This window comes from Ostrinia furnacalis, unplaced genomic scaffold (assembly GCF_004193835.3).
Source record: "Ostrinia furnacalis isolate ACB-3 unplaced genomic scaffold, ASM419383v2 OfSCF1126, whole genome shotgun sequence".
Taxonomy (NCBI): Eukaryota; Metazoa; Arthropoda; class Insecta; order Lepidoptera; family Crambidae; genus Ostrinia; species Ostrinia furnacalis.
Genome location: NW_021131365.1, coordinates 552,713 through 568,495, shown reverse-complemented (window position 1 = coordinate 568,495; position 15,783 = coordinate 552,713). Strand labels below are relative to the sequence as shown.

At 34.7% G+C, this 15,783-nt stretch overlaps 1 protein-coding gene across 1 annotated transcript in view; it reads right to left on the bottom strand.

Moving 5' to 3' along the window:
* LOC114351274 (zona pellucida domain protein papillote) overlaps positions 1 to 15,783 on the bottom strand; it is a 57,862-nt gene that overhangs the window by 26,896 nt on the left and 15,183 nt on the right. Inside the window, exons 2-3 of the mRNA XM_028302413.1 lie at positions 7,637 to 8,009; positions 4,111 to 4,238 (exon numbers count right to left, since the gene is read on the bottom strand). Of these exons, the coding sequence (XP_028158214.1) occupies positions 4,111 to 4,238; positions 7,637 to 7,862 (354 nt within the window). The 5' untranslated portion in view covers positions 7,863 to 8,009. The remainder of the gene's footprint in view (positions 1 to 4,110; positions 4,239 to 7,636; positions 8,010 to 15,783) is intronic.

Genomic DNA, 15,783 nt, shown 5'->3' with positions numbered 1-15,783 from the left:
ATCTGAATCCGAACGGATTGGCGCATCCCTGGTTAGCTACGAGATAATGACTCATCTAGCGCAGTGAAAGCTTAAAAGGACTCTAAGGCTGGGTTGCACCATCTTACTTTAACTTAAACGTCAAAAATCTGTCAAACTCCATACAAAAAGCACCGGTTATCGTCATAGTTACTGTTAAAGTTAGGTGGTGCAACTCAGCCTAAGAGTTTGGTGTTGTCGACTTTATTTGAACTTGTCATATTTACCTACGCTTTTAAAGCGAGTTACATTTCTAAAACTGTGTACACGGAAGCTTAACGAAATAAACAGCACAGTGATTTATTAATGTTGACTTCAGGGCCCCAGTTTATTAAACCTCCTTTGAGCGATGATTCCGTTGTTCAAATATAACAATACTCCCTTAGGGAGCCACATAGGAATCTAATTGATATAGTATCTTCTCTGCTTGTATGTATTTCGTTGCTATTTAAAAATAGTTATTTCTTAAGAAATAAACAACTTAATGGGAAGATATAATTAAAATACAAAACGGAGCCCACAAAATATGCCAACTCCTTGTTTAAATTGGACGCTTAAGTACGAAATTTAATCAATTCGGCCAAGCGCACGAATTACAGAGTTTTAATTGGACTTGATGTGCAAATTGGTGAGACTGATAGCTCTAGGAAGCATCCCAGAACACTGTACAGACGGCGTCACGTCCAGCTAAACAATGTGGGCCCTTAAGTTCTTGTTATTAGGGGTCACATTCCCTAGTCACAGCATCATGGAAGAAAATAAAATAAGTATGTAGAGGTACTTCTTAAACACAAATTATTGAGTGTTAGTAAACAACGGACCCTGCTTTAAGAACTCTCTAGATTTTTATATTCAGAATTCTTTTACCAATTTAAAGAGTTGTTGAAATATTCTTTAGCATACTCTGAGGAAAAGTCAGGTTTTAAATATTTGAGTATCCCACACACTCATACATGTACTCAAAGGAAAGTTAAAGGACCTACTTTACTTTCATAATTATACTTTTAGTAACTTTTTTTAAATAGCCATTTTGTCGGCATGTGTCTACGTGTTTATTATGCTACGATGCTAATAAATATATCACAAAACAAAAAGATAAATTTTCAATTAAGTAACTTCTTCTAACAACAAGCTTCGTTAAGAGCGTGATTTAATTTGGAGTATTTACCATGTCCCAAAGAAGGAAAAGGTTATTTTACCTTTTCTTGAGATTCAATATTAGCAGCTAAGATCCAATGTGAATAATTAACACGGTATGATTGGTTGGTATTACACCGTATTAAAAAGTAAAGCATTAATCTCAGTATATTTTAAGAGCGTTTACGCGAAGCGCGGCGTTTCAAGGGGCATCATTGGAAATGATTCGCGCGCGGCGTTTTTTAATAGTTTTCAAATGTTTATAGCAAAACAATAACAATGAATTAAATATCGTTTCAAAGTAAATATTTTAAAGAAGATGTTGTTTTATTATATTAAGCTATTTTTATGTTGAATAAAGGAAGAAAATTGGTGAAAAAATCACTTTGATTTTTGGGTATTTCACGTTCTTTTAATTTGTGATTTCTTATTGTAAAATGCTTAAATCTAAAAATTTTCTCAGATAACTATTTGCCCAAGGATCTATGCTATAGGATATAAATGTTTGTTAAATCGTTTTCACAGTATTTTTATAAAAAAATTCAGCTTGTAAACTGACGCTAAAGTGGAAATTTACAAAACCTGTGTGGACTTATCTTGATAGAATTCTTAAATACGAAACTAATCGCAATATTTTCTCAATTAACTATTTAGACGACAAAATTGCCTAACTATTTATGCCTATAACATATTTGTAGTATTACTGGTTAATGATTGTAACGAGTTGAAAAAGTACTGTTTTTGCGCCAAACGGCGTAAACGCTCTTAATTTAGGTAAAATTATTGTGTCCCTATTAATAGACAAACTGTTTTCCAAGTCAAACGTTTTGTTTGACGGGAATACAACGTGACTGCAAACCGCTTTGTTCAGTGAGACTGAATGATCGAGTTGAAGTGTTCAATGAGTATTTAGACATTCGTTAACAAAGCCGTCACTTAAGAAAATTAATAATTCAGTATGTCTATGAATATGCATGAGTAAAATTATTGTGCTATACAAAATTAATTTTTAGTAGGTATATGTAGGTATTATCATATCAAAAAATTTCATTTTGAGATTAAAAAAGTTAAGATGTTAAGCAGATGCCAAACTGCTTCTAATGTAATTTGAATTTTAGGCTAATTCTACTCAACCTGCCTTGAAGGTCAGGGAAAACGGAATGAAAACATCCAATTTTATGAGTTCTCTTTCATTGTTTGGTGGTAGGGAGGCAAATAGAATTATTTAATAATGTTGACACACACGGGGCTTAAAGAGTTAAGAAACGACGAGACGTAATAATAATGCTTCTATACAGGGTGTTAGGTAAATGGGTATATGAGCCGACACTAGCCCATGTTAACATGGTCATATAAACGGTATGGTGAAGTTAGAAATTTCATTGAAATTTGATATCATCATTTTAATTTTTTTAATTTTCATACAAAATTAATTTTATAAAATCAGATTTGTATGAAAATTAAAATAATTAAAATGAAGATATCAATTTTCTGACTTCATTATACCATTTAGTAGCCCATGTTAACATGGGCTAGTGTCGGATCATATACCCATTTACCTAACACACTGTAGATCTGATCATCTGAATACTAAATATCTCTAGTAACTAAGTATTATAAGACTTCTTCTTCATAAAGTTCACTAAGTTTGTGATTGCTATCTCAACCACATTTAGTTGAAGACGAGAGGAGCAGATGTGCCCTCAAAAATTTACATTATTTAATCAGTAAATAGTTACGATTTAACCTGCATTGTTCGCTATACCAAAAATCAAGAACTGAAACTGGAACAAGTTAAGCTTCCAGATGTCGATCAATTTTAATGTTTCATCGAAGGGAAAATCCAATCAGCCCTCTACACGAAGTTTTAATAGTTAACACTTTACTGAAATAGTTATACCTACATTACATTTGTGTTGAAAGTTGTGTGCTTGCCTTTAAATTAAGCCTAGGTATGTTACATAAATTCTGTTCTGCACAATCAACGATAGATTAATGGTTTTTGTCTTATTATTTGTTCACTGTTTTTACGTGAATTCAATAGATTACAAATGATAGCTTTCTAATAATAAGGCCGGCAAATCGAATGAATATACATACATTTTTGGACATAATATATTGTACGTACGTACATACCACTTCGTATAACAAAATTAACACAGACTCTGCAGACGTGACACGCAAATCTTGCCGCGCAAAAATCCCCAAGGAGAACAAAAGACAAACGAAATTGGCCCAAAAACTTTTTAAGTGGCCAGACACATGGCTAAAGAGTTTGTTTGTAATATACGGCTGATGCGGCCTCAACTCTTAGTGCCAATATAACACAGTGGCAGAGAGTTCCATGATTGATCTGATCACGCAAGGGAAAAACTTTAAAATAGGTACTAGAGTCGAAATTATTTTAAAAAATCGTTTTAAATCGAAAATTAGCTGTAGATTGCTATTTATAAAATGTAAATCTCGGTTCACACGGAAGAGCAAGTAATTCACATTTAAGAATTTTAGCGAAGCAAGACAGGACAGTAAATTTAATTATATGGCGCAACACTTATTTTACTGAAGCTGTAATTTTGTTCCTTTATTAATTTGACAATCTCGTCGGAATTGCGTAGACACTTCACTTCGCCCACGCTTTAAATTCAACAAATATTTTGACAAGATTACTCCATAATCAGTAGTGGCTCAAAACAAATCGCTTTTCACTTTACCAACATCACAACTTAATACCTAAAATTTTTTACATTTAACCAGTGGGCACCCAATCATTCCTTGATCTTTGTTGCTTTAAAATAGTGCCAACATGCGCAACACAATTCTACTCTAATAATAATAACATGTTTTCTCAAGAAAATTCTTGCTTGCTCCGCGCGAACACTTTACAAACTATTTTCTAAGCCTTTTGGGCCCTTCTCTACCGGCATCTCTAAGTTGTCTTATTAAATAAACGCTTACTTTGACTTGATCCTGTTCCCCAGCGTACTCGATGCTCTGGAAGATGGTCCACGTGTAGCGTCTCCGCACCTCCATCCGGGCTAGGTACCGCCGGTACCATTGTTGGATCAGTATGGCCGCTTTCATTGCTGGAAACAAAACTATGATTAGTATGGTGCAATGATTCTGAAGGTAACAAAAACATAGCTAGGAACTTTAATGAAAAGATTCCTACAACGAAATGAAACCCGCAAAAATGATTTCCACGTTCCAGTTCTCGAATTCGTTCGTTGTTAGACTCATCCGTCAAGCTCATATTTAAATGGAAATGGTTGACTGGCTGAAGTGTAATTAATAAACCACTAGGATTACGTGAATCTCGATCAATCAATGGGAAATCGAAGTTCATTCCATTTGCCAATAACACCCACTATCGCTTTTATCAAAATGATCGAACAGTCTACTGGTATCAAAACAAATGATGAAAAAAGTACTTTTACGAAGGAGAATAACCTGATCTAGTTTTAGTAGTGATTCTAGTCTAAAACAAAGTAGAGCAATTATTACTTTGGATTGGAAATCAAACATTGATAGCTAAATTACTCAGTTTGAATGTCTGTGAAGAGAAATAAAATAATCAGCCAATTACCACCATCAGCTTAGTTTTTCTGATCAATATTGCTCTCATTGCTTTAGTATTGAGTAGAATAAATTCATCTCACGCAAATTGCCAAGTTGTTTACCACCTACAGTCACGATATTCCTAATTTATGGTTCAAAGAGCGGTAAACATACTCGTTATCATCTGAAACTGGATTATTACACCTACTCCCTACCTAATCAGATACGAGCGTGTCGGTTTTATACCTCCCTTTAATGTAATCAATTAAGGCTGTACGCACGCTCTGGTTCGAACCATTTTCGTTCGTTTCTATTGAAAGGTAAATCAATCACGTATAATATGAAAAAATATGTTACTCTACAGAATCTAACTTTTATTCCGTATTCATATTTATTAGACGAAAGCCACTGTTTGGTGATGTTTCGTGAAATTTCAATTAATTTAGCGGGCTAGATTTCTCAAGTATGAAAAAAGCTGCAAATGTAAGCAAAAAAGGTATTGGTAGGTAATGTTTGCGTATCCTGTTTTTTAACCGAATTTAAAAAGGAGGAGGTTCTATGTTCGGCTGTATGTATTTTTTAAATGAAAATTGTGAGCCTTAATCACAAACATTATCAAATTCTCGCATTTGTGAGTGTGGCTTCAAATCCAAAATATTAAATTCCACAAAGAAAATAACGTATGTAGCCAATCTACGTGACATGATTACGTTATTGTAACGTGTTTTATCATTCAAAATCAAAAAATACTGACGTACGTGTCTGAGATTTCCCAAAAAAAGACGGTGATTTTGCACATTATACTTAACTAATTAGTCAAATTGATTAACAAGTCTGGCAAAATTAATTAGCATGTCATGTACCTTTTTATGCAAGGATACTCCAAAGTTATTACAACAGTAACTTTGATAATCATTTAGTCTTAATCGTAATTATTATCCTACTGCAATTCAGATCAAGGCGAGTTCAAAGACATGTACTATTAATACGCAGGTAACATAGAATAACAAGGTTCATACTTTATACACGTCTATAAAAAGTTCTAACCCATAGAAATTCCCATGACCTGAATAACAACAATAGTTTTAAGTCAATAAATCTATAAGACACAGACTGTATAGTTCTTTAGCAGGTGACCAATAACTTTATAAATCTTAATACAATTCACTATAAGTCGGAACGGAACATCTTTAAACATATTTTACCGTGTCCAAATTATTAATTACAGGACCACTAACAATATCTACATCAAACATTATTCCATAAATACGTGTAAGAATAATTGTTGAAATTATGCAAATTTTAATGGAAGTGGAGATGTGTGTGTTGTGAGATAATATTGACGTCACTTAAGGCTCTCGCCGTAGGTGTGTAACGTGGTTAATACCAGGGAGTACTCGTACCTGCTCGTTTAATGGGAGGGCTAGCATTTCCCGGATTTCTCTCCATATTAAATTACATACCTACGTGGGGTGTATGAATCAAGTAAAAAAGCCTAACAGAGTTTTCTTTAACCTTTGATGACACTTCAAGATGAACCTCTCCAATTAAATTTGCTAGACATAATGATACTCTTAAGCGTTGTGGGTCGACGTCAAAATAAACTGGTAAAATATACGGTTTTACCTAAATTCATAATAGCAATAACATGTTTAGAAATTTTACGCTATAATAAGTCAAACTTAAGGTTTTGTATGTGTAGTTTAACCTACCTACTCGTAGATGGATAAATGCTTAGAAAATTATGATCCCCGATTCTAAAAACATTTCACTGACAAAAATCTTTTTAAACTCTACAACTGGACCCCTTTATGTGTGATTAAAACATTTCGACGTAGGCGTATCCGCCATCAAAGGAATCCTTGTGGATTTGCGAACAATTTATGACCGTGTACCTGCTAAGCCAGTCATCATACTCGGAATAAAACCTGCATAGCGAAAAATAAAAATGTCGAAATGAAGTATAATATCACGTAGCTACTCGTACATTACCACGGCGATACCTTCGACCCAAGATAACACAATTTTTACGCTTACTAAAAGGTTAAGGGCAGGAAAGCCCTTCTTAAAGGTAAATGATGTCTTAAAAATATGAATATCCTCAGAAGCATTTATTTAAGAATGTTTCAATTTTTTTTTATGCATAACAAGGCAGGTATTTGACCACAAATTATACATATTTTGATTGATAATAAAACATTTAGAACAGACCGAGGCGTAGAAAATGATAGAAAGCTGTCCTTCTATTTATTATACAAGAACCTAAGTTCGTTAATCATTTTAAATCTACTATTTTACCAAATGCTACGTAACCAATCAACATCTATATTTTGTCTAACTTGTGCTAAAAGCTCTATTAGCTTGCGGTAATAGTTCCTCTCTAGCAAGGTGAGAGGACCGTGGGTTGTTACCGCTCCCCCCTTATTATGTTACCTAAGACACGTGAGATCCAATTTACATTATCTAACCTTGAATATTTATAGTCTACCTGTATGAAATTCAATTCGGTACCTTGGGTAACACAAATTGATTTACCTATTCTAATTCAGCCAATTCAACGACATTACGATCATTTATTAAGGTAGCAATTTCAAATACAGACTGTTTGAAATCTCATTATAAAATATCTGTAGGTTGTGATTTTCTAAGAAAACCGAGTTGCCATCGCAATCAAAATGTTAATTTATTAGCGTTTAGCTTCATCAAAATATTGAATCACATTCGTTATTCGCAAATAAATGTTTAAGTATTCTAAGTAGTAAATCTACTTTGAGATAAAGATTGCGCTTTTGCTCATTGTTTCTCACGAGCGCCTACACGCGTAGCGTAATCCATCAAGACCCTCTTTTCCTTTTCGACGTTACATCGTTATTTTCGTAATTCTAAATCGACCTAGTCCCAAATAATTGATTGTGGTACAACTTACTTCTTTCGGCCTTGGTCATGCTAACGTCGTCTCGTCGCCAAAACTTCAAGAACGGAGCGAGGGCCTTCATGGTGCATTCCCCGTTGAGGACTCTGCGGCCCAGCTTCTTGGGGACCTCCTGTTCTATCTCGGAGCTGCGGCACGACGACGAGTCGTCGCCGAGCGAGCGCGCGCGCCGGCTGCCCCTGAAGCTCACGCACCCGCACCCCTCGGCCAGTGAGAACATCGTGGGACTTTTGTCCTTCTTGTACTTCTTATCTCTCCGTGTCCGAGTACATCTCGGCTTGTTTGCTCTGGATTTGGGAATGGTGACGATTCAGTTGCAGCAACGGCAAAGTACTAACATGTCCCAGTCGGTGCGACTGGGTGAAACCTGTGGACAAAGAAAAATAACGTTACTAATAGTTCAAATTAATCAGCACATAAATGGGTTTTGCGAAGCGCCCAAATCAAGTTGATTAATTTCCAAGTCTAGCCCCCATAATGGCACCGGAGTGCCGGTTTCATCTCTCACGAATGTCACAGGCTGAAAAATGACTAAAGAACTTTTCTAAGCATTATCCATCTTCTGAGTCAGCGTTAGCTTTTATTGCTGCATCATACTGATATAAGAGACACTCTACTGTACCTACCTATTTCATTTCTCTCAGTAAAGCACTTAGTTCGGCTTAGGAAACTATGTTTATTATGACAATAACGATGAATTAATTTATTGTTTAAGAAAACAAAATGGTATTGTAAGTACCTACTTTAAAAATAAGCTATAAGTATTATTTCTTTTTAATCCCATTTTTAATAAATAAAAAATAAAACCATAAATAAGATTTCCTTGACAATCATTGCTTAATGTTATTTTGTTCTTTCGAAATGCTTATCAATATACATATGTACAAAGTATAATCAAAGAGACATTTTGACGATGATTTTACTTCGTGATGAAGGAATTAACTAAATGTTTTCTCCGTTCTATTATCTTACTTTTAAGAGTAAATCACAAACATTCTCAATTCCTAGATACGAGTCACAGTGTTTACCTAATTCGTAAGAACGTTTAACAATTAAGTCGACAACAACTTATAGAATTGCAGTGAATAATTACGTAAAAATATAATTGTAGTCATAGATCAGTAAAAAAACCTGATATGAAACTGAAAATGCAAATTCCTTCAGAACGTCGTAGTAATCCACTATTCTACTGTAAAGGGTACTACGACATTCTGCTGTATTATAAAGTAAACTTATATCAACTCGTGATATTTTGATATGAAACTTGCAGGTAAACTTAATTAGGATTTAACTTGGATGGAGTTGTATAGGGGCTGAAATGAGCACACAGAAAGAAGTTCTCATCTGTTTATGCGCCCAGACGCGCGGGTTTGAATGCTTAATAAACGCATTTATATTTTATTTCCCCAAGGTGTTTATTGACGGTGGACGAATAAGAAAACATTTTTAACCATTTACATAGTAAAAAAAAATGTCGCAACATCCACGTATAAAATACTCTTTAAAATTGCCTATACATTCATTAGTGGGTGGTCATCAATTTTGTGATCTATTGAACAACAAAAAACTCTATTCCTCCTTAAGCTCAGTTGGTTTTACTTCGTACGGAATCTATTCAGGGATCAATCGCGCTAATTAACACGTCGTTCGAGCCTAATTTTACGTCTCGCAGCTGATCCTACTAAAGATTTTCCTTTAAGAATGTCCATTTGGTTCCGTCGAACTCATTTGGGACGTAATCCCTGTTTGTTTCTTTTGTACTCAGAGACATAATTTTCTAGATCCGAAAAGGAGCAATTCCAAGAAATAGGTGAACGATACAGATTTGCCTAATAATTCGAGCTTAGGAATAACAAAACGAAAGTGTCAGACAAACAGTGGGTATGAGAACAATGTACCGTGACGTAATGCTGTAAAATGCTGTAAGCAAAACGGCGTAATATGATTGCAAGCATCTTACTCACCCCGTGTCGTGTTAAGTTTTTACCAGAGATTTGGATGATAACATTTTAAATGGCTTATCTACATTGAGGTTTTCAAAATCTAATACAGAACGTCTTACAAACTCAGTCCATTAAAATAATTGAGTTCAAACTTTATATCCATTATAAAAGCTTTCAAAATGATAATTTACTTTAAAGATATTGAAAGAACAAAATATTTTAAGAGACATTTACGTAATATATTTAAGATTATTTGAAAAAGATTATGTTTGTTAACTAACTTTTATTGTAGGTAGATTTCAAAAACATGGTTTCAAATTGCAAGAGGAGGAATTATTTAAATTTAATTCGTGTCACGCCTCCCTAAACAAATAGAGCCTCAGTTGTAAGACATAAAACGTAGCAAACGATTGCGACGTGATTCTCCAATCTAACGACGCGGCGACGTCAGTAAAGTGCTATGCCGTAAGATAAAATATTTAAAAGCTACTTTTAAAACTTTTTTCAAGTCTACGCCAAAATAATTTATAAGAACACAATAGAGCATTTTATGAATCAATTAAAATGTGTTTAATAGGTCCCAGTTCAAATGATTCTTTACAAGTGTACTATGAAAGCGTTTCAGCTAACTCGGTTCGAATAACAAATAAAAAACCAAATTGCTTTATTTTATTGACTATGTTCGTAACGGATATGAGTTGTCTATTTTGTTTTAACGGCCGATGCAATAAACTCTGTGTTTATTGCTAGCTAATATAAACAGGGTAATTTCATGAAAGACTGAAGTAATAATAATAAACGAACGTATGAAGTGTGCGAGAAAAGTTCCACCTTCATTTTATTTTTTAAAACGAAATGATCATTTTTTCTTTTTGAAATGATTGCTTAGTAGGTACTTCAAATAATACTTCGAACAGGTGCGGTGTATTACTAGTTAATTTGCATTTAGTAGTGTTCTTTCGTTATACTCAGTTTATTTTATTTTGAGTTTGGAGTTGTAGGTATTGTTTAGTTTATACGTAGTGTATGTGTATCTTCCATCAATCTGCCTAGTTAATACTAGTAGGAGTGTACTCGTAGCTTTTAACTGCGCACACGGAATTTCTCGGGTCAGAGGAATCATAAAATGCAAGGATCAAACGGGGCCTGCTCGTTCACTCCAAAGGGTCGGCCTTTATCTAGAACAAGTATACGAGTAATTAGGTACTTGGAAAAATTGGGCAAACCAATTAAACTTCACTCGTGTATGTGCGTGCACGGTTTAATAATACCAATCGTGGAAAATTTCGAATTTTCTGGCAAAAGATTAGACTAAACTTCTACATGCAGAGCTCCTACGCTGAATTTCGAGGACTCCGAATTTTTATTCATAGCTCTTTGCTCAAGTAAATTATCGTCTTGGAAGTAAGTAACTATACCTGCACAATTTATACCGGAGCGTATTAAGAAACTTCAAAAAAGGTCGACTCTTCAAGCTCTTCTTTTAAAGTAAAAGCTGTTTTAAAGTTATTCAGGCCATAAAACTATGTACCTTCTCTAGATGGCGGTAATCCACGGTACATTTTCCATTAAAGCAAAAGGGTCGAAAACTTTGCGGGTAGGTGAGACATGAGTGTTGCGGTTAGCTTTTGCAAAGGTAAATGGTATTCAAAACATTACAAACACACACTGCGCATTTAAGTACATTCACTCTTCCAAACTAACATGATTATATTACGTTGAACTTATAACCTTTGTGTATTTTTAGTTTGTTTAAAAACCAAAAATAATTAAACGGAACATACATTTAAATTATGTGTGTAGGGTTTCCCAAATCTTTCTATCTTTTCATAAAGGCATATAGATACGTATAAGAGTTTTGGAGACTGTACCATTTGAGGGCCTCTTATCTATGATGAACCACAAGGGCTGCGATAATGTTTTATGAAAGGACTAGCTGTGCCCGCGACTTCGTCCGCGTGGAATAATGACTTTGGGTAGGCACTTTTAATAATTTAGTCTAATTATTTTACAAATAGCTTTTGCCCGCGACTTCGTCCGCGGAGAAGTCGAAAACGTTCTCATTCGATTTTTAAATGTTTTTAACGTTATTATCTAAATGTTTGAATACTTATAAAATATAAAAATCTTAAAGGTTAAATTAATAAACATAAAAATAAAATTTTCTTATATTTTATGAATATGCAGCTCGGCCTTTGATCGGTGGTATTATCTTTTTGCAACGAAATCGAAAACTACACCTACCGCAGTATTATTGGTAAACTTTTTTTTTATTTTCCTACAGGTGCTAGAATCACCAAGCTTCTAGCATGCCACTGGCCGTGGGAGAAGGAGCTTTTCCTCAAGACTACTCCCACTACCTCAAGGGCCTCCGCCAAAACTCTCGCGCGAAAATGAGTTTATGTATACAGCGCAAGCAGGTGCCCGCGGCTTGACCGTCATGCATTACTATGCATTGTTAGGCGAGCCGCACGCAGCGGGCACCAACTCCGAGGTTAAGTGGAGGCCCCTAGAGTATGATAGTCTTTAACATGACATGATTGTAAAAAAAATGCACTAATGAGTAATTAATATCAACTTTGAAGCAAATCACCACTAAAATAACTTTCTACCCCTTTTTAACATAGTTAGGGGGTGCATTTCACTAAAATACGAAACACATCTTCCATTAATTCTGTTATAGAATGCTTATGCGAAATTTGAAGTAGATTGAACGAAGGAATCTCGTTATCCCATACAAACTTTGCCCCCCCTTTTTACCTCCTTAGGGGTAGAATTTTGGAAAATCCTTTCTTATCAGATGCTTACGTCTTACAAAGAATACACCGTCCAAGTTTCAGGTCTCTACGATCAGCGGCTTAGGCTGTGCATTGATCCATCAGTGGCGCGCGCAGTACTTGATCATTATTTTGCTGCGATGATATTTTAAAACTGCGATATCTTCTAAGATATTTATTGAAATCGAATGGTGTAAAGGCCAAGTATGTTTAAAATTAAATACTTGTGATGAATAACTTGTTTATTTGGATAAGGATTAATATCATGTTTATGAAAAAACCTGCGCAAATAATGCATTAATTTAAAACAGATTTCTTTTTGCATAAAAAGGGTTACTATGAGCCAACCTTAAAAGATAGACATATGCTATCGCGGACTTTTTTTTAGAACTTTTAAAGGGGAACAATTCTGTCATACATGATTTTTGCGAAACTTTAACCGTTTACGCAGCGTCAGCTCTCAAAAGGAAAAAAATCACTGATTTGAAACATTCTTCATTGGTGCTCCGCTCCTATTGGTCTTAGCGTGATGATATATAGCCTAAAGCCTTCAGGAACTAACGGGCTATCCAACACAAAAATAATTTTTCAAATCGATCCAGTAGTTCCTGAGATTAGCGCGTTCAACCAAACAAACAAACAAACAAACAAACAAACAAACAAACTCTTCAGCTTTATAATATTAGTATAGATTCACAAGGGATTCATAAGCGTCCAGTCAGTTATCCAAGGGCGTCACATAACTATTCCTTTTTGTACCGTAAAATGGAATGGTGGTCATAAAAGTACAGAACAGTCGCAATCTTAGTCTTCATTTTATAGGTGCTCCGCGCGCTCACAGTCCACGCGACGAGTTAGTTAGCACATTTTTTAAAGAAAATAAATTGTCTCAATTTTCATTATCTTCAATGACATCTTTTGTAGCTCTACACTTATTTTACTACGATTGATATATGACCGCAAAAAAAATCATTATTATTTATTATAGATACACCAATACAGAATACATGTACGAATCTAAGGTTTAAGTTTAAATATATTTATGGCAGTAGTAGATTCGATTTGCTACCAGTTCAAGCAATAGGGTTACACTCCAAATAAACGTAAATCATCCAACACTGCTACAATTTCAGGGGTCCCAAATCCTGACCAAACGTAATGGCGCAATTTGTCAAACGCTAATCCTAGAAGATAACCTTTTTCAGTAATTACGTCATCGGGTTATTTATTGCCCTCTAAACACTCTTGTTTTGCAGTGACAGTTTTCGCTGTAGAAAACAAGATCCATAAAAATATTATACGCTTTTACATCGAACAACATTTGAATTCTTTCCAAATTTTTGTTATAAACATTTGTGTAAATACTTCAGTGTTTATTTAAATAGAGTAAGTATAGATATGATAACATAGATCATAACATCATATCATAACATCGATGTCAAACCACAGAATAATAATAAGTACTACGTACAGAAGTTTTACTTCGCGAAGGTATTTAAAAAAATGTATGCTCAATGTCATTAACAATATGGTGTAATTTAGCCTGTGTCAAGAGTCAAGCACCATTTTGTTGACAAACGTCAGTGATCGGCACTGCGCCGAAGCTATAGGGCTGACTTCGGTAAAATGATGTGACGTGAGGTGCCAAACTGCGGAAAATGGCGGAAGAAATAATACATGATTTATAGCCTGACCAGGAACATAAAAACCCTCGCCATGTTGCGGAAATCTAATGGTACTAATTTCTTTTAATGGCAACAATAACTAAAAACTTCATTGACTTGTCACCTTGCATGTCAGTCTATTGCTGTCAAAGTGTAAACAAACTTTATTTTAAATGTGCGCAATTGATTTTGTGAATGAAATTGCTAAAATCTTTTTATAGTCGTGAAAGAAAAGTGGTTCACAATGTGTTAAAGTATTTGTCGAAGAGAAATACCAAGGGTTCGGACAATATTTTCATTGAATAATGTTTCCGACAAAGGTTGTCAAATTGACTGACATGTTTATCGTATAGTACAGTCCACTATGAAAATTAGCTGTGGTTTGTTTCAACTACCTATTTTAAAGTTTTTTGTCACTTTCTAAGTGTTGAATTTTATGGAATTGGAAAAGAAGTACCGAGTTTGAAGCGTTCATGAGCAGACATTGCAGTTGAATATTCAAGTTCTGAATTTGATTATTGATGAATAATAAAATAAATCCTACTAGCTCGATTGATGGTTTCATTTAATTTATTTAAACCAGGTTACCTATAATAATATGATTTCGTTAATTTATGAAAATATTAAATTAGCCCGTAATCCTGAATCCTGATACATAAAGTTAGCCTATTAATTTAACACAGGTACGACTGTACTCAGTGTTGCACTATCAAATGCAATTGATGCGCCTCTATGCCAGGGTTTTTATGTTCCTGGTCAGGCTATAGCATGAATTATCATGAATAATATAAACTACTTATTTACCTCTCAGTGTCTTGAGGCAACTTAAAAAAGTACATTCTGTGTTTTTATTATTATTTAGGCAGTTAAATACTGCACAGTATTTAGTACACCATTTTCTTTATTTTCTTCCATCATACACAAGAATACGCGTGCGTGAGTCAATGTTCGCTCGTATGTGAGGCCTTGTCGAATAGTATCCTGTAGGTGGGCCATCGTGCGTGTTTTGTTTTCGATGTAAACTCGCGGAGATGAATAGGCCTGGTCAAACTCTTGAAGAAAATGTTTTCTCAAAGGTCCATCTTTTATTAAGGTAATATTAATTAAGGTAGGTAGGTATATCCCACTTTAGAATACCGCTACACCAAGTCGGTTCTAATTTTAAAACAAAGTTCTTAAAATTGACTAGTCAGTTGCGCCAACTTAGTCAGTGTGAAAGCAATTTCAAAATTAATTAACAGAAATGAACATTACAAAAGGAATGACTGACGGTTTTACCTTTTCACGTGGCTAATTTATAAATTACTCAGTATACAATGGTTACTATGAATGGTCTGGGTTCAGGCCGCATGATTGAAGGTAGACAAAAGCGGGTCGTGCGTGTGCCACCCGCCCCTCGGGAATAAAAGGATAATCAGCTTTCACGCTTGCCAGTATTTCACTGGAATTTGTAACACACGTCCATCGTGTAAGTTGTTTCAGTGAAAATGATTATAACAAAACAATAGTAATTGATCGCTCACAGCCGGTTAAAAAGTAGTAACAACATTTAATAGCTTTTCTGAAACAAAAGTATCTACCTACCTACAACTAATTTTTAATGGATCGTCTTTTTTAATATTATAGTTACTAGTTATCCCAATGCACTTGAATAGGGTCCCCGAACCTCCATGTATGGACCAGAATTCTTCAATACACTATTGATATTTTACCAAGCTCCAATATACGAGTAATTCTAGCGGCCATCCATCTTCCGG